The sequence below is a fragment of the Schistocerca piceifrons genome, chromosome 10 (assembly GCF_021461385.2).
Source record: "Schistocerca piceifrons isolate TAMUIC-IGC-003096 chromosome 10, iqSchPice1.1, whole genome shotgun sequence".
NCBI classification, from domain to species: Eukaryota; Metazoa; Arthropoda; class Insecta; order Orthoptera; family Acrididae; genus Schistocerca; species Schistocerca piceifrons.
The window spans coordinates 28,225,169-28,247,641 of NC_060147.1; the positions used below are offsets into that span (position 1 = coordinate 28,225,169).

The 22,473-nt window shown below is 46.7% G+C and overlaps 1 protein-coding gene across 1 annotated transcript in view; it reads right to left on the bottom strand.

Annotated features, from left to right (window-relative positions):
- Nucleotides 1-612: 612 nt before the first annotated feature.
- The window catches only part of LOC124718652 (filaggrin-like), a 95,268-nt gene continuing 73,407 nt past the window's right edge, over nt 613-22,473 (bottom strand). The window contains exons 3-4 of the mRNA XM_047244280.1: nt 21,250-21,525; nt 613-959 (exon numbers count right to left, since the gene is read on the bottom strand). Coding sequence (XP_047100236.1) covers nt 613-959; nt 21,250-21,525 — 623 coding nt within the window. The remainder of the gene's footprint in view (nt 960-21,249; nt 21,526-22,473) is intronic.

The following is a 22,473-nucleotide window of genomic DNA, read 5'->3' on the forward strand; positions in this document are numbered from 1 at the left end:
TAGTTGTAGGATATGCATCGTTAAAGAAACAAAGTTACTAGAGACTGTTACACAGATTAAAATTAGGAAAAAAAATATCCGCAACAGAGCTCTCGAACTCGAGTGTGTTAAAGCAAAACCTGCAGAATTCCAGTCACGTTACACACACCCAACAGCCATCACGTACTTATACAGTTTTTCATCTTCAGGTGTGGCTTTCTTAACGACTGCGAACATTGAAATTAATCTCGCATGAAGATGAAAGTTTAATCATCTCGCAGGCATCAAAATTATGGGGTGTCATTTAGGTAGAGATTCTTCAAGGCGATAGCGCTGTAACAGTTCCTATGTTCTGTCATTTGCCATTAGAGTATGAGAAGGTAGTTGGCCCAGAGGATCGCCAGGTTGTTCTCCGGTAACGGCGTCTTCTCTGAGCCGATGCCTCGCAGACTGCTCAGCTCCGACACGGGAAGTGTTTTCCTGTGATCCCCTGGCAGCTGCCGCCCCAAGTTCCCAAACAGAGTTGAGACCCTCCCTCAAACCCTCTTCCGGACATCAAAACAACTTGCCGCAGTGTCTGCGTGCCCTTTCTGCTCCCAATCTGGTCCCGGCACGCTGCAACTACAGCCTCTGTTACTGTTGTAGCGACGACTGCGCGGACACAACACGTGGGAGGGGTGGCGACCGGCCCAGGACTCGCCGGGGCCGCAAAACTTTGGCAATATCGGGGGCTGGCCGGCGTCCGGCGTCAAGGCGGGCGCGCCGAGTAAAAACTTGGCTGCCGGCTTCCGGCAGAAGGGTGAAGGGCGCGGAGGAGCCCTGTGCTGCGACGGGAGGGGGGTTAGCGGGCGCAGCTGGAGCCACCTGGAGCGCGCTGGAAAGGGGTGACTGATTGGTCCGGTAGCCGACAGCGAGCGGCGCTAAACTTAGGAACCGGGCTCCCGCAGGGATTCGTACTGGGGCCGTCGTTTTCCGTACACCTGCAGATGAAGCCACAGCCTGACTGACAAACATAGTTGTCCTTCACAAAGTACGGCCAGAACAATAGGCACTTACAAGTTTATTACAGAAAATGTGATACGTTCCCTTAGAAAAATTATAAATGGCTGTGCTTAAACTGACACACTATTTTTAGCGCAACGCAATCTGACTTTTAATAATCCCTACAAAAGAATGTCCCTGACTAACAATAACCTATACCTTTCATGAATCACTTACCTCACAAAAATCTTGGTTACTCGAATTACTGCAATACAGCGATCGCCAATACTGCCAGCTAAATAAAAGATTCTAACTACTGAAGGTACTAACTACTGATAGGCATAGTTAGCAAATGAAAGATTTCGATAAAGAACAAACAATGTATTTACCTTAATAGTCTTCTAAGTCATAATATATATATCAGTTCATGACATCCAGTCTTACAAATTTACTGTCTCTGTCCAGATCGTCCGCTCTCATAACTCCGCCATCACATTCCCCACATCCACCATTGCTGGCGGCTCACCTCCAACTGCGCAACGCTACGCGCTGTTAACAGGCAACTGCCCAACACTACAATAGCCAACAACAATACAAACCAGCCACAGACTGCACACAGCACAGCCAGTGATTTTCATACAGAGCGCTACGTGGCGTTACCAATAAAAAAACCTGTACAGCCTACTTACAAATGGTCGATCATTAACTAAAGCAAGCAGTCGCTTCCAACATCTTTTAAACGAGAGAGATATCTAAAGTTCTTGGCATACTAAAACTGTATGCCAGGTGGGAGCCCGGACCGGGAACTTCCCCTTTCACGGAAATGTTCTTTAGAACTGAGCTATTCACACACTATTCGCTTCTTGCGGTCACAGCTGTACTTTGACAAGTACCTCCTTACTACTTCCAGTAGCTCGGTCGGGAAGAGCATCGCCTGCAAAAGGCAAAGTTCTGGGTTCGATTCCCCGTCCAACATACACTTTTAGGCTACCACAAAGTTTTATGAAAGCACACACTCCGCTACAGAGCGAGAGATCATTTATTAAAACAATCGTCTTCGTGAGACCATTACCGTGGAATGCAACAAACATTTTCTTAACACCTCCATCCTCCCCCCCCTCCCGCCTCCTCGGAGGCGTGTATTGATAAGTGCACTGTCGTACCATCTCTGGAGCGACCAATGGTATTTCCGGGTCGTGGTGTGTCTGGCAGTGCAGTCGGGACGCAGCAGCAGGGAAGTCGGGGACGGAGCGCCGGTGAGGCGCCGACAGCCAGTGCTCGCCGACCGCTGGCGACACACATCAACTGGCCGACGGAGGGAGATTGGAGCGGGACGACTGTTGGTGGGTCGTTCAATTTGTCGTCTCATCGGCCAACCGTCATCAGCACCTAACTGAATCTTAGAATGACAAAGAAGTTTCTTTGAACACTTTTATTACTAAAATGACGCAAAATAAAGGTATTTAATTTTTGTAGGGATTTTATTAAACCACGAAAGAAATTATTTTTCTTGAAACCGTTTACATGTATATCTTACAGAATAATGTGTACACATACGAGTAAGTAATAAATATCAAATTAAATACTAGGTGTTATATTGTGATATAAAATATGTAACAACCTCATATGTGACTAAAAACAGTAACTCTGTTTTCTTTACTTTACATTCACCATACATGTAAAATTATATGACACGCCCTATACTGTCAGCTCAAAACCATCCAAGGGCAAAGAATAAATAAGTAAATAAACGTTAAACAACTGGTACTGCTTACTTAAAACAACTTTTTTACAGGATGCTGAGGAGTCAGTTTTCATTGCATCACGAATGCTACCTCCAACCACTTCGGAAAAGAAACCTAGCAATCGACAGTGACAGCGGACAGTTGTTGTTGTTGTTGTTGTTGTTGCGGTCTTCAGTCGTGAGACTGGTTTGATGCAGCTCTCCATGCTACTCTATCCTGTGCAAGCTTCTTCATTTCCCAGTATTTACTGCAACCTACATCCTTCTGAATATGTTTAGTGTATTCATCTCTTGATCTCCCTCTACGATTTCTACCCTCCACGCTGCCCTCCAATGCTAAATCTGTGATCCCTTGATGCCCCAGAACATGTCCTACCAACCAGTCCCTTCTTCTTGTCAAGTTGTGCCACAAACTTCTCCCCAATTCTATTCAATACTTCCTCATTAGTTATGGGGTCTATCCATGTAATCTTCAGCATTCTTCTGTAGAACCACATTTTTAAAAGCTTCTATTCTCTTCTTGTCTAAACTATTTATGGTCCATGTTTCACTTCCATACATGCCTACACACCATAAAAATACTTTCAGAAACGACTTCCGGACACTTAAATCTATACTCGATGTTAACAAATTTATCTTCTTCAGAAACGCTTTTCTTGGCATTGCCAGTCTACATTTTATATCCTCTCTACTTCGAACATCATCAGTTACTTTGCTCCCCAGATAGCAAAACTCATTTAGTACTTTAAGTGTCTCATTTCCTAATCTAATTCCCTCCGCATCACCCTATTTAATTGGACTACATTCCAGTAGCCTCGTTTTGCTTTTGTTGATGTTCATCTTATATCCTCCTTTCAAGACACTGTCCACTCCGTTCAGCTGCTCTTCCAAGTCCTTTGCTGTCTCTGACAGAATTACAATGTCATCGGCGAACCTCAAAAGTTTTTATTTCTTCTCCATCGATTTTAATACCTACTCCAAATTTTTCTTTCGTTTCCTACACTGCTTGCTCAATATACAGATTGAATAGCATCGGGGAGAGACTAAAACACTGTCTCACACCCTTCCCGACCACTGCTTCCCTTTCATACCCCTCGACTCTTATAACTGCCATCTGGGTTCTGTACAAATTGTAAATAGCTTTTCGCTCCCTGTATTTTACCCCTGCCACCTTTAGAATTTGAAAGAGAGAATTCCAGTCAACATTGTCAAAAGCTTTCTCTAAGTCTACAAATGCTAGAAACGTAGGTTTACCTTTTCTTAATCTTTCTTCTAAGATAAGTCGTAGGGTCAGTATTGCCTCACGTGTTCCAACATTTCTACGGAATCCGAACTGATCTTCCCCGAGGTCGGCTTCTACTAGTTTTTCCATTCGTCTGTAAAGAATTCGTGTCAGTATTTTGCAGCAGTGGCTTATTAAACTGATTGTTCGGTAATTTTCATATCTGTCAACACCTGCTTTCTTTGGGATTGGAATTATTATGTTCTTCTTGAAGTCTGAGGGTATTTCGCCTGTCTCATATATCTTGCTCACCCGATGGTAGAGTTTAGTCAGGACTGGCACTCCCAAGGCTGTCAGTAGTTCTAATGGAATGTTGTCTAGTCCCGGGGCCTTGTTTCGACTCAGGCCTTTCAGTGCTCTGTCAAACTCTTCACGCAGTATCTTATCTCCCATTTCGTCTTCATCTACATCCTCTTCCATTTCCATAATATTGTCCTCAAGTACATCGCCGTTGTATAGACCCTCTATATACTCATTCCACCTTCCTGCTTTCCCTTCTTTGCTTAGAACTGGGTTTCTATTGAGCTCTTGATATTCATGCAAGTGGTTCTCTTTTTCTCCAAAGGTCTCTTTTAATATAGAGAACACTTGTTACTTATTACGAAATATGCTTGGAAATTTATGGTAACTTCCTATATGATGAAACTGTTGAGGTCATCGGTCCCTAGGGTTACACACTGCTTAATCCAACTAAATCACTCTAAAGACCACACACACACACACACACACACACACACACACACACACACGAGGTACGACTATAGTCTCCGACGGGGGAGCCGCACGAACCGTGGCAAGGCGCCCCCTGACTGCACGGGAGCTACTGTATCGTTACGATGGAATTCGACTCATTGTAAGAAACTTTGATGGCGAGGACAAATGTCACCCCCCTGCCCCCACCCTCTCCCCAGCCCCACCACGACGTTTTCCTGCTGACACCCAGTATGGGCGATCATGACTGTGTTGTTGAGCGCTCCTGAATCCCACACGTCGTCATCAACAGTTCGTAGTGGGAGATGCAGAAGAAAGATATTTCTTCATATTAATGGCCTTACTCACAAAACTCTAAAGGAACGCGTCTAAGAGACAGATCACCTGCTCCAGAGCCCGCAGCTCGTGGTCGTGCGGTAGCGTTCTCGCTTCCCACGCCCGGGTTCCCGGGTTCGATTCCCGGCGGGGTCAGGGATTTTCTCTGCCTCGTGATGGCTGGGTGTTGTGTGATGTCCTTAGGTTAGTTAGGTTTAAGTAGTTCTAAGTTCTAGGGGACTGATGACCATAGATGTTAAGTCCCATAGTGCTCAGAGCCATTTTTTTGAACGTGCTCCAGAACACATCTTGCGTAACTCTGACGACCCTAAAACAGGAACATTCGAGACGGGAGCGTACATTCTTTCTCCTCGTATACCTTCTGTGAATGCAGTGGTAAAGGGTCAGGGGGGTGCAAGATTCAGAAATGTACCGAGTACCCTCCGCTACATACAGTAAGAAGGCTTGCGGAAAGCAGGTGTCGATCTGATAGAGCCACTTTTCCCAGTCGTGTACAAACGCCACAGAGATCATATACAGATAGACAAGGGGAAAGTGACACGCCACTACACTGCCATATTTTGTCCAAAATACAAGTACGACAGAACGTACGAACGGGAGACAGCGGAGTGCGAAACTTGCTGTTATACCTCTGCCGCTAAGACAAAAAGACGAGATGAAATTTCCAAAAAAAATAAGCTAGTAAACGTTTTCTGAACATCCGATGCTTACTAGACCAATAACACATCCCGCTAGCGTTACTTACGCTTCAATATATGGAGTTAATACGAGCGGCGTTGAATAAGTAAGTTTCCCTGTTTTATGAAAAACATTGAATGCAATTTATCATCTTGAAATGATGTTATTGACATTTTACAATGCTTCTGCTGCTTTTCTGCACGGTCACCATTTTTTCTCAAGCATTTTTGCCAACGTCACACAAGTTTTTCAAAGCTATTTCGTACCAAATCGGGGCCTGTCCCCGTAACCATTTGTTCATTGTTTGGGTTGGAGGAACATGCGAATATCATTTAGAGCAAGATCTCGTTAATATAGAGGATCCGGGGACACTCCTCAGCTGAATCTTGTGAGCTCCGCCAGGGTCATTTGAGCAGCTTGAAGCCAAGCATTGTCGTGAAGGGAGACAACATTGCGAAAGAAACGTCCAGGACGTTTTCATTTGATGGCAGCTGGTAGATTCCTCAAGACATTACAGTACCTCTCCGCATACGCTGTGGTGTTTCGCTGCCGTTGGTAAACTGTGAAACCTCCTTGACAGTCCCTAAAGATAGTTGCCATAATTTTCCCCGCCGAATGTGTGACCTTTGTCTTTTTGGGTAATTTCAAATGGTTCAAATGGCTCTGAGCACTATGGGACTCAACTGCTGAGGTCATTAGTCCCCTGGAACTTAGAACTACACTCCTGGAAATTGAAATAAGAACACCGTGAATTCATTGTCCCAGGAAGGGGAAACTTTATTGACACATTCCTGGGGTCAGATACATCACATGATCACACTGACAGAACCACAGGCACATAGACACAGGCAACAGAGCATGCACAATGTCGGCACTAGTACAGTGTATATCCACCTTTCGCAGCAATGCAGGCTGCTATTCTCCCATGGAGACGATCGTAGAGATGCTGGATGTAGTCCTGTGGAACGGCTTGCCATGCCATTTCCACCTGGCGCCTCAGTTGGACCAACGTTCGTGCTGGACGTGCAGACCGCGTGAGACGACGCTTCATCCAGTCCCAAACATGCTCAATGGGGGACAGATCCGGAGATCTTGCTGGCCAGGGTAGTTGACTTACACCTTCTAGAGCACGTTGGGTGGCACGGGATACATGCGGACGTGCATTGTCCTGTTGGAACAGCAAGTTCCCTTGCCGGTCTAGGAATGATAGAACGATGGGTTCGATGACGGTTTGGATGTACCGTGCACTATTCAGTGTCCCCTCGACGATCACCAGTGGTGTACGGCCAGTGTAGGAGATCGCTCCCCACACCATGATGCCAGGTGTTGGCCCTGTGTGCCTCGGTCGTATGCAGTCCTGATTGTGGCGCTCACCTGCACGGCGCCAAACACGCATACGACCATCATTGGCACCAAGGCAGAAGCGACTCTCATCGCTGAAGACGACACGTCTCCATTCGTCCCTCCATTCACGCCTGTCGCGACACCACTGGAGGCGGGCTGCACGATGTTGGGGCGTGAGCGGAAGACGGCCTAACGGTGTGCGGGACCGTAGCCCAGCTTCATGGAGACGGTTGCGAATGGTCCTCGCCGATACCCCATGAGCAACAGTGTCCCTAATTTGCTGGGAAGTGGCGGTGCGGTCCCCTACGGCACTGCGTAGGATCCTACGGTCTTGGCGTGCATCCGTGCGTCGCTGCGGTCCGGTCGCAGGTCGACGGGCACGTGCACCTTCCGCCGACCACTGGCGACAACATCGATGTACTGTGGAGACCTCACGCCCCACGTGTTGAGCAATTCGGCGGTACGTCCACCCGGCCTCCCGCATGCCCACTATACGCCCTCGCTCAAAGTCCGTCAACTGCACATACGGTTCACGTCCACGCTGTCGCGGCATGCTACCAGTGTTAAAGACTGCGATGGAGCTCCGTATGCCACGGCAAACTGGCTGACACTGACGGCGGCGGTGCACAAATGCTGCGCAGCTAGCGCCATTCGACGGCCAACACCGCGGTTCCTGGTGTGTCCGCTGTGCCGTGCGTGTGATCATTGCTTGTACAGCCCTCTCGCAGTGTCCGGAGCAAGTATGGTGGGTCTGACACACCGGTGTCAATGTGTTCTTTTTTCCATTTCCAGGAGTGTATTTACATGGATATGGTGCCTGTCCGTTCAGACATGTGCGAAAGAACAGACGCCATATCCATTTAAGTATATATCTTGTCTCAGTGGTCGAATGATGGCGTCTGGTCTCATTGCCATTTGAATGCTCATCCAATCTTCCCCATAGACATAGATTAACTCCGGATGAATATCGACGGCGGGCAGTTATTTTGCTGCGAAAAAACGAATTACACAGCGCATCTCTCAAGCGGACACGCTTTCTAGTCGTAACTGCACGCTAGCTGGCGGCGTACTTGGCAAGACACTGTGGTATGCGTCGTAAGGCGATGTGCGCGTTGTCAACACGTACCGGCGGCGCGGGGTAGCCGTGCGGTCTGGGCGTCTTGTCACGGTTCGCGCGGCTCGCCACCCCCGTCAGAGGTTAGAGTCCTCTCTCGGGCATGAGTGTGTGTGTGTTGTCCTTAGCGTAAGTTAAAGTTAAGATAAGTAGTGCATAACCCTAGGGACAGATGACCACAGCAGTTTGGTCCCGTAAGACCTCACCGCAAATTTCCAAATTTTTCCGTTGTAAACACGTACCAGTCTGACTCGCCAGCCTTCACATGCCACGAGCACAATTTATTTTGCAGAGAAATAAAAGAGGGAATCTTACGTATTGGACGAATCCCGTACAATGAATTTTAAACTATTGTTTCTATTCTGAAGCTTGCTCAGGAAACAAATCACTGCGTTACCAAGAACATACACTGCAAATTTCGGTTTTGTATGATTTGTTTTCCATGTCAATCGCAAAAAGCTAAAAATGAAACACATCTTACGCCAGGTAAGACAAAATCGTAAGCAATCGTCTGTTCCTGATGGACAGAAAGTAATAACACCGTGGTTTTCTCATTCACGGATTCAAGCTGAAGGTCATTTATGGAATCCCATATTGCACTATACTGCAGTAATGAAATTAAAGAACAAATACAACAAGTAAACTGTGTCAGGTCCGTGATCAAATTTGTCTTAATACAGACAGCAAATCTGCGTCTGTGGTGCGTCATGAGACTCTCAAGTATTGTAGAGGTGATATCTTCAGCAAAATATCTTCAGGTCGTCTGTTTGCAGTGAACAGTGCTACAGCGACAAACTACAAATGCGAAGAAATTTTGCTCCCCATTTACCCGCACCAACAGTCACCGGTAGTACCGCAACCGAAACATTTCGCGTTCTGTATCGTAATGAAACAGAGATTGAAACTTTACGTCATCAACAAGAACTGGCAGAAACAGGCTTCATGAAGATTGTGGTTGCGCGTATACAATTTTAAAGGAATGTAGAACACCAAAAAATCAGTACATTGCAATATTTGGTGGGGCGAGTTACGTTTGCGGTAGCAAATTAAAACCTTCGGGAGACGCTGAGAGTAAACAAAAAGGCAAAAAATTTTCGTGACAGGCATTCCTTACAGGAGTCATGTAATAGGTTCTTCTCTTGTGAAAGAGATTCAAAAGGCTCGGCAGTATCTACAGAAAGATATTCTAGTCAACTGCAAATTTTTCTTCCTTGACATCTTATATGTTTTCTGTTTATTACAAATGAGAACTAATTTCTTTTAAATAAGAACATACGAAATGCAGCAGCCGTCGTCGTCGTCGTCGTCGTCGTCGTCTTCTTCAGTCCAGAGACTGGTTCGATGCAGCTCTCCATGCTACTCTATCCTGTGCAAGCTTCTTCATCTCCCAGTACTTACTGCAGCCTACATCCTTCTGTATCTGCTTAGTGTATTCATTTCTTGGTCTCCCTCTACGTATATTACCCTCCACGCTGCCCTCCAATACTAAACTGGTGATCCCTTGATGCCTCAAAACATGTCCTACTAACCGGTCCCTTCTTTTTGTCAAGCTGTGCCACAAACTCCTCTTCTCCCCAATTCTATTCAATACCTCCTCATTAGTTATGTGATCTACTCATCTAATCTTCAGCGTTCGTCTGTAGCACCACACTTCGAAAGCTTCTATTTTCTTCTTTTCTAAACTATTTATCGTTCATGTTTCACTTCCATACATGGCTACACTCCATACAAATACTTTCAGAAACGACTTCCTAACACTTCAATCAATACTCGATGTTAACAAATTTCTCTTCTTCAGAAACACTTTCCTTGCCATTGCCAGTCTACATTTTATATCCTCTCTACTTCGACCATCATCAGTTATTTTGCTCCCCAAATAGCAAAACTCCTTTGTTACGTTAAGTCTCTCATTTCCTAATCTAATACCCTCAGCATCACCCTATTTAATTAGACTACATTCCATTATCATCATACATTGCTTCAAATTCTTCATCTGCAGAGCTGGTTGGCATATGAACTTGTACTACTGTAGTAGGCGTGGGATTCGTGTCTATCTTAGCCGAAATAATGCGTTGACTATGCTGTTTGTAGTAGCCTACCCGCACTCCCGTTTTTTAATTCATTATTAAACCTACTCCAGCATTTCCTCTATTTGATTTTATATTTATAACCGTGTAACCATCTGACCACAAGTCTTGTTCCTCCTGCCACCGAACTCCACCAATTCCTATATGCATTTCCGTTTTTAAATTTTCCAACCTACCTGCCCGATTAAGGGATCTGACATTCCACGTTCCGATCCGTATAACGCCAGATTTCTTTCTCCTGATAACGACGTCCTCTTGAGTAGTCCCCGCCAGGAGATCCGAAGGGGGGACTATTTTACCTCCGGAATATTTTACCCAAGAGGACGCGATCATAATTTAACCATACAGTAAAGCCGCATGCCCTCGGGAAAAATTACGGCTGTAGTTTCCCCTTGCTTTCAGCCGTTCGCAGTACCACAACAGCAAGGCCGTTTTGGATAATGTTACAAGGCCAGATCAGTCAATCATCCAGACTGTTGCCCTTGCAACTACTGAAAAGGCTGCTGCCCCTCTTCAGGAAACACACGTTTGTCTGGCCTCTCAACAGATACCCCTCTGTTGTGGTTGCACCTACGGTACGGCTATCTGTATCGCCGAGGCACACAAGCCTCCCCAACGGCAAGGTCCATTTATTTCATATGAGTAATAAATAATAATAAAAAGTTGTTGTTTTGTTAGAAAATTATGAGTCATTATTTGACAGTAAATATAGGAGTTAAATGAAAGTAGGAACAAAGTTGCTGGTTCTAATGGCTCTGAGCACTATGGGACTCAACTGCTGTGGTCATAAGTCCCCTAGAACTTAGAACTACCTAAACCTAACTAACCTAAGGACAGCACACAACACCCAGCCATCACGAGGCAGAGAAAATCCCTGACCCCGCCGGGAATCGAACCCGGGAACCCGGGCGTGGGAAGCGAGAACGCTACCGCACGACCACGAGATGCGGGCCAAAGTTGCTGTCAACATGATTGGAACAAGAGACTGTTTGACCACCGGACGTTAACGCTATGTACTGAGCTACCGGCGCCTCTGTGAATTCGTGCAAAATGCTCTGCACTTAACAGTATCGCGTCTTTCTGCCTAGGAAAATTGTTTTGGGACGACTGTTCAAACACGCGTCCGGCCATCCAGACTTAGGTTTTTCTTGATTTCCCTAAATCGTTCCAGACAAATTCCGGGACGGTTCCTTCAAAAGGGCACGACCGGTTTCCTTCCCGAATCCGAGCTTGTCCTCTGACTCCAATGACTACGTTGTCGATGGTACGTTAAACGCTAATCGCCTCCGCCTCCTCCTCCTCCCCCAGCAACCAAAGTGCGAACGCATAATGGTGCTTAACAAATTCAAAAGTATCTCAGAAGCACTGTAGTCAGTTTCACAAGTACTAAAAACGAAGTTCCAACGCGGAAAAGCCCTGCATAGAGACCCGCCGACGAAATTTGGTGTCGCTGCTGACCTCTCTCCCCCTCCCCTCCCCCTCCCCTCCCCCTCCCCTCCCCCTACCCCTCCACCTACCACTCCCCTCCCCCTCCCCCTACCCCTCCACCTCGCCCTCCCCCTCCCCCTCCCTCTCCCCCTCCCCCTCCCGCTCCCATCCCCCTCCCCCTCCCCCTCTCCCTCTCCGTCCCCCTCTCCCCCTCCCCCTCCCCTTCCCCATCCCTGTACGTGCATAGAGTTAGGGAAACAGCTCCTTAAATTGTTGAGGAGAAAAGGACTTTCGCCTGTGGATCGATACTGACAACAAATCCACGCTATTTATTACTTACTACCTACGTCTGTGCTACACATTCTTCGATAGAAAACGCTGGTAATGGGCAACAATGGCAAGGTAATTACCGTCTATTCGCGAAATGCGTCCATTTGAAAAGCGGCAGCTGGTGTCGTAGTTGAACAAACTATTTGCCTGTTGTCTGTTGACGCGTAAAACTTGTTCGTTAATTTCGTACACATGTTTCCGAGCGTTTTTACTGAGTTTATTCGTGAAAGTCTGGCATTAAGCAGAGAAAAAGCAAATCCTGAATGTCGCCAGTTCCCGGAGAAATGGACAGAGCTTTATTTCTTTGCCGTGAGCAAAGATAAACCTGTTTGCATCTTAGTTAGTGAATCGCTACCTGTTGTGAAGGATTATGACATGAAAAGACACTTTCGTGCAAAGCAAGTTGCTCAAAAATAGCGTAAAGGGCAGTTGCGGAAACACAATATTAAAATATTAATTTCTGATATGGACAAGCAACGGCAAATGTTAGCAAACCGAGTATACAGTATGGCAAATCGGTTAACGCTAGTTTTAGAGTCAGTACAAAACTTGCAAATCGTTAAAACCTTCTAATATAGTGAAATAACAGTTGAAAATGTGTGCCCTGACCGGAAGTCGAACCCGGGAACTCCTGCATACGTGGCAGACACTCTATCCACCTTTATTTATTTATTTACTTTGATGTCATTTTGTTCTATATATTGTTCGTCGAATTTGTTCGTTGCGGACGTGCGATGACACTCGTTCAGGTTTTTCGTTGATCCGTTCACTCAGTTTCTTTTATTACAGAGAGCACGCAGCCCTCTGACCGAACACGCTGAGTTACTGTGCCGACTATCTGTCTGAGCCACCGAGGACACAGAGGATGATGCGACTGCAGGGACTTAACTCTGGCACGCCCCCCGTGAGACCCACATTCACAACTTATTGTCCCGCACTACATTCGTAGTGCCCCTGCACATTACACTCATTGCTCGCGGCGCTTTGCCGATTCCCACAAGAGTTCGGGCACTGTTTGTGCATCCACACAGAAGATGGTCAAGTGGCAGGCGTTCCTTATACAGGGTGAGTCACCTAACGTTACCGCTGGATATATTTCGTAAACCACATCAAATACTGACGAATCGATTCCACAGACCGAACGTGAGGAGAGGGGCTAGTGCAATTGTTTAATACAAACTATACAAAAATGCACGGAAGAATGTTTTTTAACACAAACCTAGGTATTTTTAAATGGAACCCCGTTAGTTTTGTTAGCACATCTGAACATATAAACAAATACGTAATCAGTGCCGTCTGTTGCATTGTAAAATGTTAATTACATCTGGAGATATTGTAACCTAAGGTTGACGCTTGAGTATCACTCCTCCGCTGTTCGATCGTGTGTATCGGAGAGCACTGCAACATACATCGCGTTTCTACAGAATGATCTGCCGACGTTGCTCGAAAATGTCCCACTGTAAACGCGTCGACGTATATGGTATCATTCCGCAATGAACACTAGGCTGACCCTTGACAGGATGTTCGACGGGCGTTTCATAGGACGTGGAGGACGCATAAATTGGCCAGCCCGTTCTCCTGATCTTACACCTCTGAACTTCTTTCTGTGGGGTACGCTAAAGGAGAATGTGTACCGTGATGTGCCTACGACCCCAGAGGATATGAAACAACGTATTGTGGCAGCCTGCGGCGGCATTACACCAGATGTACTCCGGCGTGTACGCCATTCATTACGCCTGAGATTGCAATTGTGTGCAGCAAATGATGGCCACCACATTGAACATCTATTGGCCTGACATGTCGGGACACACTGTATTCCACTCCGTAATTGAAAACGGAAACCACGTGTGTACGTGTACCTCACCCCTCATGGTAATGTACATGTGCGTCAGTGAAAAAGACCAATAAAAAGGTGTTAGCATGTGGACGTAATGTGCTGTTCCAGTCTCTTCTGTACCTAAGGTCCATCACCGTTCCCTTTGGATCCCTACGTAATTCGGTGCTCTCCGATACACACGATCGAACAGCGGAGGAGTGGTACTCAAGCGTCAACTTCAGGTTACAATATCTCCGGATGTAATTAACATTTTACAATGCAACAAATGGTACTGATTACGTATTTGTTCATATGTTCAGATGTGCTAACAAAAGTAACGGGGTTCCATTTAAAAAACGTAGGTTTGTGTTAAAAAACACACTTCCGTGCATTTTTGTATGGTTTGTATTAACTAATTAGGCCGGCCGAAGTGGCCGTGCGGTTAAAGGCGCTGCAGTCTGGAACCGCAAGACCGCTACGGTCGCAGGTTCGAATCCTGCCTCGGGCATGGATGTTTGTGATGTCCTTAGGTTAGTTAGGTTTAAGTAGTTCTAAGTTCTAGGGGACTAATGACCTCAGCAGTTGAGTCCCATAGTGCTCAGAGCCATTTGGACCATATTAACCAATTACACTAGCCCCTCTCCTCACGTTCGATCTGTGGAATCGGTTCGTCAGTATTTGATGTGGTTTACGAAATATATCCAGCGGTAACGTTAGGTGACTCACCCTGTATATATAAGCAAACAGTTTCACAAACAGAAACTTTACCGCTTTCTGGCACTACAAGGGAAGGCCACCACGTTAGGGGTCAGAGATTTACTTAAAACTTTTTTTGCACTTTTAGTATTCCATTAAAAACAACATAATGTGTAAGCAGTAAGGTGTACTACTCTGGCAATTCGGAGGAAATTACAAGGCTAAGTTTTACGCATGTATTATGTACTGGATGTACCTGTGCTCAGGTATTGTGCATGATAGTTTGTGGTGCCATGTGGTTAGCGTTCACGTTACGTAAGACGAATGTGTATGAGATGTCTGTTCGATTCCCGCTCAAACGTAAGTGTTCATATTTGTTTTCATCTCCGGTCATTTTATTTACTTTATTTGACATTTGAAATATAAAATAATTTTAAAAAGCCACGTGTATTTCGATAAACTGAATTTCATGTTATCTAACTACTCATTAGTTGTAATTAAATTTAATTATTAGAACAACCATATTTATATCGACAAGTAAACGAAGAAACGCATAGAGTTTTACTGAGAATGTATGCCTGTCGTGATTTGCGAAATCCCTTATCCATGCAATCTGGTAAGGTACGCAGACCTACTTTGCACCTCGATGCTTCGAGCAGCAGACACAGAGGCAGCCCCCATCTGGCAGTTAACCTGCGTAGTGGTGAGACGTTGCTAATGTAGCAGGAACGAATAGTGTAGGTGGAAGTTTTTTGAATATCAAAGAATTTACACGTGTACTGCAAGAATAAAGGTTGGAACCGGAGCCGAACCATCGCCTCGTAGAACCTCGTCTCACGAAGCTCGAACGCCAGTCACTTGACGACCACGGACTTTATGCTCTGGTACCTAGGCGCAGATACATCAGTTACATAACAGACGCGTAAAACTTCTCCTGCGATTTTCGCTCAATTGTCAGAGTAGTTCACCTTATTAGCTGTACGTTACATTGTTTGAATGGTGCACTAAAGGTGTACAAAGCTTGAAGTAAATCGGTGATCCCAACGTCGTGGACTCCTCGTCTTAGAGTACTGCTTCAGGAGGTTCTTATGCTTATCGCGTTATTTGCGAATGTCAATAATAATGTGCATGCAGAAAAATGCCATGGTCCTAAAAGCTATGCAGGAACTGTTGTGGCGTAACAAGACAGCTACGCCACACTGAAGTAGCCGAAAGGCACGCGTAATCTCAAGTAGGCTAGATAGAGGTCTGAAACAGGATACTTATTAATGTTATAAAGAAAAGAACGTAGCTACTAGAACACTTAACTTTTATATCGTCCTTTGGTATACAGCATTCTTGATGATACAAGTGAGACTCTATCTTGAGGTACATGCAATGTTACAAATGGCGCCTTGCTAGGTCGTAGCCATGGACTTAGCTGAAGGCTATTCTAACTGTCTCTCGGCAAATGAGAGAAAGGCTTCGTCCGTGTAGTCGCTAGCAAAGTCGTCGTACAACTGGGGCGAGTGCTATTCCGTATCTCGAGACCTGCCTTGTGGTGGCGCTCGGTCTGCGATCACACAGTGGCGACACGCGGGTCCGACATGTACTAATGGACCGCGGCCGATTTAAAGCTACCACCTAGCAAGTGTGGTGTCTGGCGGTGACACCATAGGAACAGTAAGTAATACAAAAAAATGGTTCAAATGGCTCTGAGCACTATGGGACTTAACATCTATGGTCATCACTCCCCTAGAACTTAGAACTACTTAAACCTAACTAACCTGACATCACACAACACCCAGTCATCACGAGGCAGAGAAAATCTCTGACCCCGTCGGGAATCGAAACCGGGAACCCGGGTGTGGGAATAAGTAATACAATACAGTATCAATTAGCACAGTAAGAGCTCTTAGATGCCTACATGTATTCACAATGTCGGCAACCGAAGTAGAATGATCACTGATGACATTAAAAAAGCTTTGTGTAATCATCTTACCACATTCTAAGTATTTACGAATGATTTGGAGGAGAACGCTGATTTTTCAAGCACGACTCGGTTAGCAATTAGTGATAGATATGTTAACTACGACACAACCGCGTGGGTCGCCGGAAAGAGTTTCCATTGCATCGGTGCGTACCCCATATTGGTTTCTGGGACGTGTCCATTCAGCCATCTGGACAGTGGAATGCCATTTACGACGTATTAACGTGAAGCAACACAACACCCAGTCTCCGAGCGTAGATAATCTTCGAACTGGCCGGGAAACGAACCCGGGTGCCTCCGTTTAGCAACTCGTCGAACTGACTGCGCAGTTACCGAGGCGGACTATCTCATGAACATTTAAATCGGGGACGCTATAGTTCTAACTTTGCGTGCTAGGAGCGCTGCTGTCGCGGCACGTGTCGAGGCTGCCTGCCAGCTTAAGGGATAGCGCTCTCTTAACGCATGAAAAATAGGCGATTTTCGTAATTTTTTCAAGTGAAATGAAAAGTTTGTTATGAATTGGAGTAGGAGGGAATAGAATGGAAAGGAAAGTAAAGCGAAAGGATTATTGGTATTCAGGACTTCGTGCCGTATCAGCGGCCACAAGTGGAGATGTTTGCCGGTTCAAAAAAATGGTTCAAATGGCTCTGAGCACTATGGGACTCAACTGCTGTGGTCATAAGTCCCCTAGAACTTCGAACTACTTAAACCTAACTAACCTAAGGACATCACACACATCCATGCCCGAGGCAGGATTCGAACCTGCGACCGTAGCGGTCGTGCGGTTCCAGACTGTAGGGCCTTTAACCGCTCGGCCACTCCGGCCGGCATGTTTGCCGGACTAGAATTCGAACGCGGGGTATCCTGATTACTAGGCATGTCCAAGCGTTCATTTAATTCATATAAAATAAAAACTAATATCAAAAACGGCGATATAGTTTTATTCCTAACACTTCTGTTTTTAAAACAAATCATTTTTGTGTGTAGACTCAACGGTCCTGTCGCCACTGTACCAGATGGAAGAACCTCTTGCAGCCAGAACATGGGTCATCAGCCGAAATTCCTGAAGCCTTCTTATTGGTCCTGTAACAAAATTATATTCTGTAAGACATTTTCAGCATATTTTCTGTCAGCATACATAGTTTAATAGGAAGATATTTAGTTATAACAAAACGGTGATGTGTTGAAACAGATGTCATTTCTTTTCGCTCACAAAAGTTTGCACCGATAATAGACTTCCGAAGATATCGCAACGCGGCTACGCGCGCTATTAGAGAATGCAGTTCAAAATCGTATTTAGCGTTCTCAAGCTATGTTTCCCGCCAGTTTGCTCAAATGGCTCTGAGCACTGTGGGACTCAACATCTAGCCGTAGCGGTCGCACGGTTCCGGACAGAAGCGCCTAGAACCGCTCCGCCACACCGGCCGGCTCCCACCAGTTCGAAAAGTACGGTTTCGAGAAAAACGCGTATAAAGCTTCCGATTAAATTTTTTTTGTAGTTACGTTAAACAAGCCTCTAGTAAGGAAACCTACCAGGTCCAAAGTGAGGTCCTCCTCCGTCTTCTCCGTGGCCTTGGCGGCCCTCCGTGCCTCTTCGGCAGCTTCTGTCATCAGCTGCTCTTCTCACTCGATACGCGTTTCGTCCGCTTTTGCACAGAAGTAGAAACATGAAACTTCCTGGTAGATTAAAACTGTGTGCCCGACCGAGACTCGAACTCGGGACCTTTGCCTTTCGCGGGCAAGTGCTCCACCATCTGAGCTACCGAAGCACGACTCACGCCCGGTCCTCACAGCTTTACTTCTGCCAGTATCTCGTCTCCTACCTTCCTAACTTTACAGAAGCTCTCCTGCGAACCAATCTACCAGGAAGTTTCATATCAGCGCACACTCCGCTGCAGATTGAAAATCTCATTCTGGAAACATCCCCCAAGTTGTGGCTAAGCCATGTCTCCGCAATATCCTTTCTTTCAGGAGTGCTAGTTCTGCAAGGTTCGCAGGAGAGCTTCAGTAAAGTTTGGAAGGTAGGAGACGAGGTACTGGCAGAAGTAAAGCTGTGAGTACCGGGCGTGAGTCGTGCTTCGGTAGCTCAGTTGGTAGAGCACTTGCCCGCGAAAGGCAAAGGTCCCGAGTTCGAGTCTCGGTCGGGCACACAGTTTTAATCTACCAGGAAGTTTCATATCAGCGCACACTCCGCTGCAGAGTGAAAATCTCATTCTGGTAGTAGAAACATGTTGGTTAGATATGAAGTTAAAAAAAAAGTTCAAATATGTGTGAAATCTTATGGGACTTACTGCTAAGGTCGTCAGTCCCTAAGCTTACATACTACTTAACCTAAATTATCCTAAGGACAAACACACACACCCATGCCCGTGGGAGGACTCGAACCTCCCCTGGGACCAGCCGCACAGATCTGAAGTTCGAACACGTTCATAATTTCCGTAAAGCCTCTTCAGCCGTCTTAGAAAATACAAGTCGATTGTTCCACAAAATTTCAGGAGAACTGCCGGATGTTTGTAACTTCTTGCCACAATATTTCGCCGCTGAGTCTTCTGGCCATCTTCAGGTGATACTGGCGAAAACTCCCCGGTATTTAAGGCCCCTCCGGCACATGCGTGGTGGATTAACTTGGCGTTGCGTGTGCGCAATTTGAGAGCATTAGATTCTGTTGCGCCGCGCGCTCTCCGTGGTTAAGACTCGCGGCATCGATATCAATTCGATTGTCTTCTCACGGTTCCATCACAGAACTACGCCGACTACGGAGGACCCGAAGTTCTTCGGCGATAGGATTCCATGCCGGATTTAATCGAAACCCGCCATCTCGAGTAATATGAGACTCACTGTCAGACAGCCGTGTGTCCACGGATTCCTTAATCCTACAACTCCCAGAGTTAGATCGTATTGTAGAACATCAGCGGCATACTCGCCTTCTTCAGCCTTGTAAGTCTATCATCGCTGAACACCGGTTTTTCACTGCTCATGTCATGAATTACAATGAGAGAAATATTGGGGCCCATACGTCTAACTTCTGGAGTTCTAGGATTAAAGAATCTGTGGGCATACTGCTGTCTGACAATGAGTCTCGTATTAATCGAGACGACGGTTTCCAAAAAATCCGGCATCGAATCCAATCGTCGAAAAGCTTCGTGTCTTCCGTAGCCGGCGTAGTTCTGTGATGGAACCGCGGGATGACAATGTGATAGAACCGGTGCCGCGAGTTTTCACCACGGAGGGCGCACGTCGCGGCAGAATGGAACGCGCTCAAGTAGCGCACGCGCAACGCAAAGTGAATCCACCACGCATGTGCCGGCGGGGCCTTAAATACCAGAGCTCACTGTGTTTTTCCCGGTATCACCTGAAGATGCCCAGAAGACTCAGCGCCGGAATATCGTAGCAGGAAGTTACAAACATCCGGCAGTTCTCTCGAAATTTTCTGGAACAATATGTACGCCGGGAAAGTTTTAAATCTTACATGTCGACTATTTTTTTCCCGGTTTGTATGGTTTTCGGAGGAACTTTCTCACTAATCACCTTGGAACTCGATAACGGAATTTCTGACGAACTTCGGATGAATACAATAGACATCCACGAGAACATTTTAATCCCACAATTAAAAAAAATGTTTTCTTTTTGATTTTGAAAGAGGTCTTCCGTCTTAAGTACGTGTGTAAGCTTATCAGTCCGTCGCTGACAAAGAAGACTGAAACCTTCTTTCCTTCCCGTCTGGGCAAGCTGTGCAGTGACTAGAGTACATGTAAAGCTTACTGGGACAGGGTAGTACAATGAAGTCGATAATTCGATCGTAATATTGGTATTTTAATTTGATATTCCCCACAACTGACAAAATTTACAAAAAAAATGTGAATTTCTTTGTCCACCCACACACTCCTGACAATGGCACATTAACAATTTGCAAGCTGCGTTGATAAATACTCGGCACCTCGCAAGGACATCTTCTAGATCGAGAATATTAGGTACGTTGTTGGATGTGGTTAGGCGTTGGTGAAAATCTCGCTTCTGAGCACACAAAGAGCTCTAACCGCAGAACTCTGCACGGAACACGCGTTGGTGCAGTGCTGCCTTACAGACCGTATATCTCCTTTCGAAGACGATGGCCAAGACGCCGCCCCGAAGTCCGTACCGCTCGATGGCTGAAGGCGAAGTCGTCTCTCTCCACAATTCTCCCGTCTGCCACGCGTACGAAAACGCGGCGGAAGAATACTCAGTTTCGGCCAATGTCGAACGCTCTATCATCGCCGAAATCCCTCCACTGAGATCTACCCAATGATCGAGTAGGTCATAACGCCCCTAGGCAAACGAAATTCCCGTCTTCGCCACGTGTTGCCCAGCACAGGTGGTTTCGGATGTAGGGCTGTCCCCAAAAGCTCCGTATTGTCCCGCGTTTTCGGTGACCGCTACCTGCCGCCCACGGCGACCCGGCGAGCTACGTCCATCTGCAGACACTATATTCCACAATTCTCAACTTCCGATGCTTTTCACCAACGCATTTAGTGGCTCAATCCTGCAGGCGTGCAGGGAGTATTGCTCGAGAGAGCCTCATATTTATGATAATTCAATAGAGTAATGATCTGATGCCCTTGCCAGACCCTTTGTTATTAATACTAATGTTGATAAGCTAACGTGTTAAGTGCCCATGTCCTGGCACCATACACGTGTATCAGGCCGGCAGGTTGCCAGTGGTTCCCGAATGCGTGCTGATATACTCTCCCTTTACAGAGAGACGGTTGTGTACTCACCTCTGGAGTAGTGCGCGGTAAGTTGGCAGTCCTGGCGCGGGCACCCACGGCGCACCTCCCGGGTCGCCGTGGCTCGCCGCGGCCTTCCCTCGGCGTGCCTTCCTTTCGTAGCGCGGCCCGCTATCTGCACGGCTGACGTCAATGGTAGCCCTGGTGGAGCAGCTTGCGCAACCGCCGCCATCTCTCCGGGGTCACACCGGGACACGGGCCGCGCGATCGCCCGAGCGCCGTGCGCTGTGCTGTGCGGGCAGCCTGCTCGCCTCTCTGCAGGCGCACCTTGCCACACGCAGCGCCGACGGAGACATATCGTTCTCTGACATAGGCATATTGCACTGCTTCTGCACTGTCCTGTCACGTTGTAAGATGGCAAGATCTATGCGCCTTACATGAAGTCATAAGATATCACCCAACCCACGTTCAGCGAACAGTAGGGCTGAACAAAAATGACTGACAAGGCACAATGCATCTTGTAGAGGGCATAGTATGGGCGTATTGAATTAATTAATGTCGGGTGATGGTTTTAAAGTAATTCACACGACATGAAAACTTACTGGAGGCTAGTTTATCCCAGGGAAGTATTCAGAGTTGATCGTGGCCGGCCGGGGAGCGGCGAAGGGAAGCGACAATAGGCAGCTTACGGCGGCTCAAGCTCTGAGAAAGCGGTAACAGGGCGCGGCCTCCAGCCGCCTTAAGATGGGTGTCAGTGAGTGGGTGGTTGACCCCGACTCAATGCTGGTGTACCGGGAAACAGACAGAGAACTTGTATGCCTGTTGATAAATGTCCGTCCTCCCGTTTTCAGTGAAACATGCGAGAAAGCCGCGCAAAGCTACGGTGGAGCGGTCAACAGAGGCCAAAATATGCGTGTTCGTGACTATAGCAACTTCACGCTGAATTCACAGCCCGCAGAGTCTGAAGTAAATCGGGTGAACAGCGACAGAACGAAATACGCCGGCCTCCAATGGGGACATAGGACCGAGGAATTTGAAGTACTCTCCTGAGAGTCAGAATTCCGGAAAAATTGGGGGTTTTGTGCAGACGCTAACCTTGATGGGTCGCCTGGGAGCACTTAAATAGCAGAAGTTGAGAGGAAGGGATATTTTGTGGGAATTTGTTCACTTCCCAGAGCAGGCATTGGTCGGCACTGGGAAGCGACGCATAATTAACGTGGCTTGCACTGCAATTGGTGTAAGTGATTTTGCTGGAGGGGAAACAGAGGCGAAGAG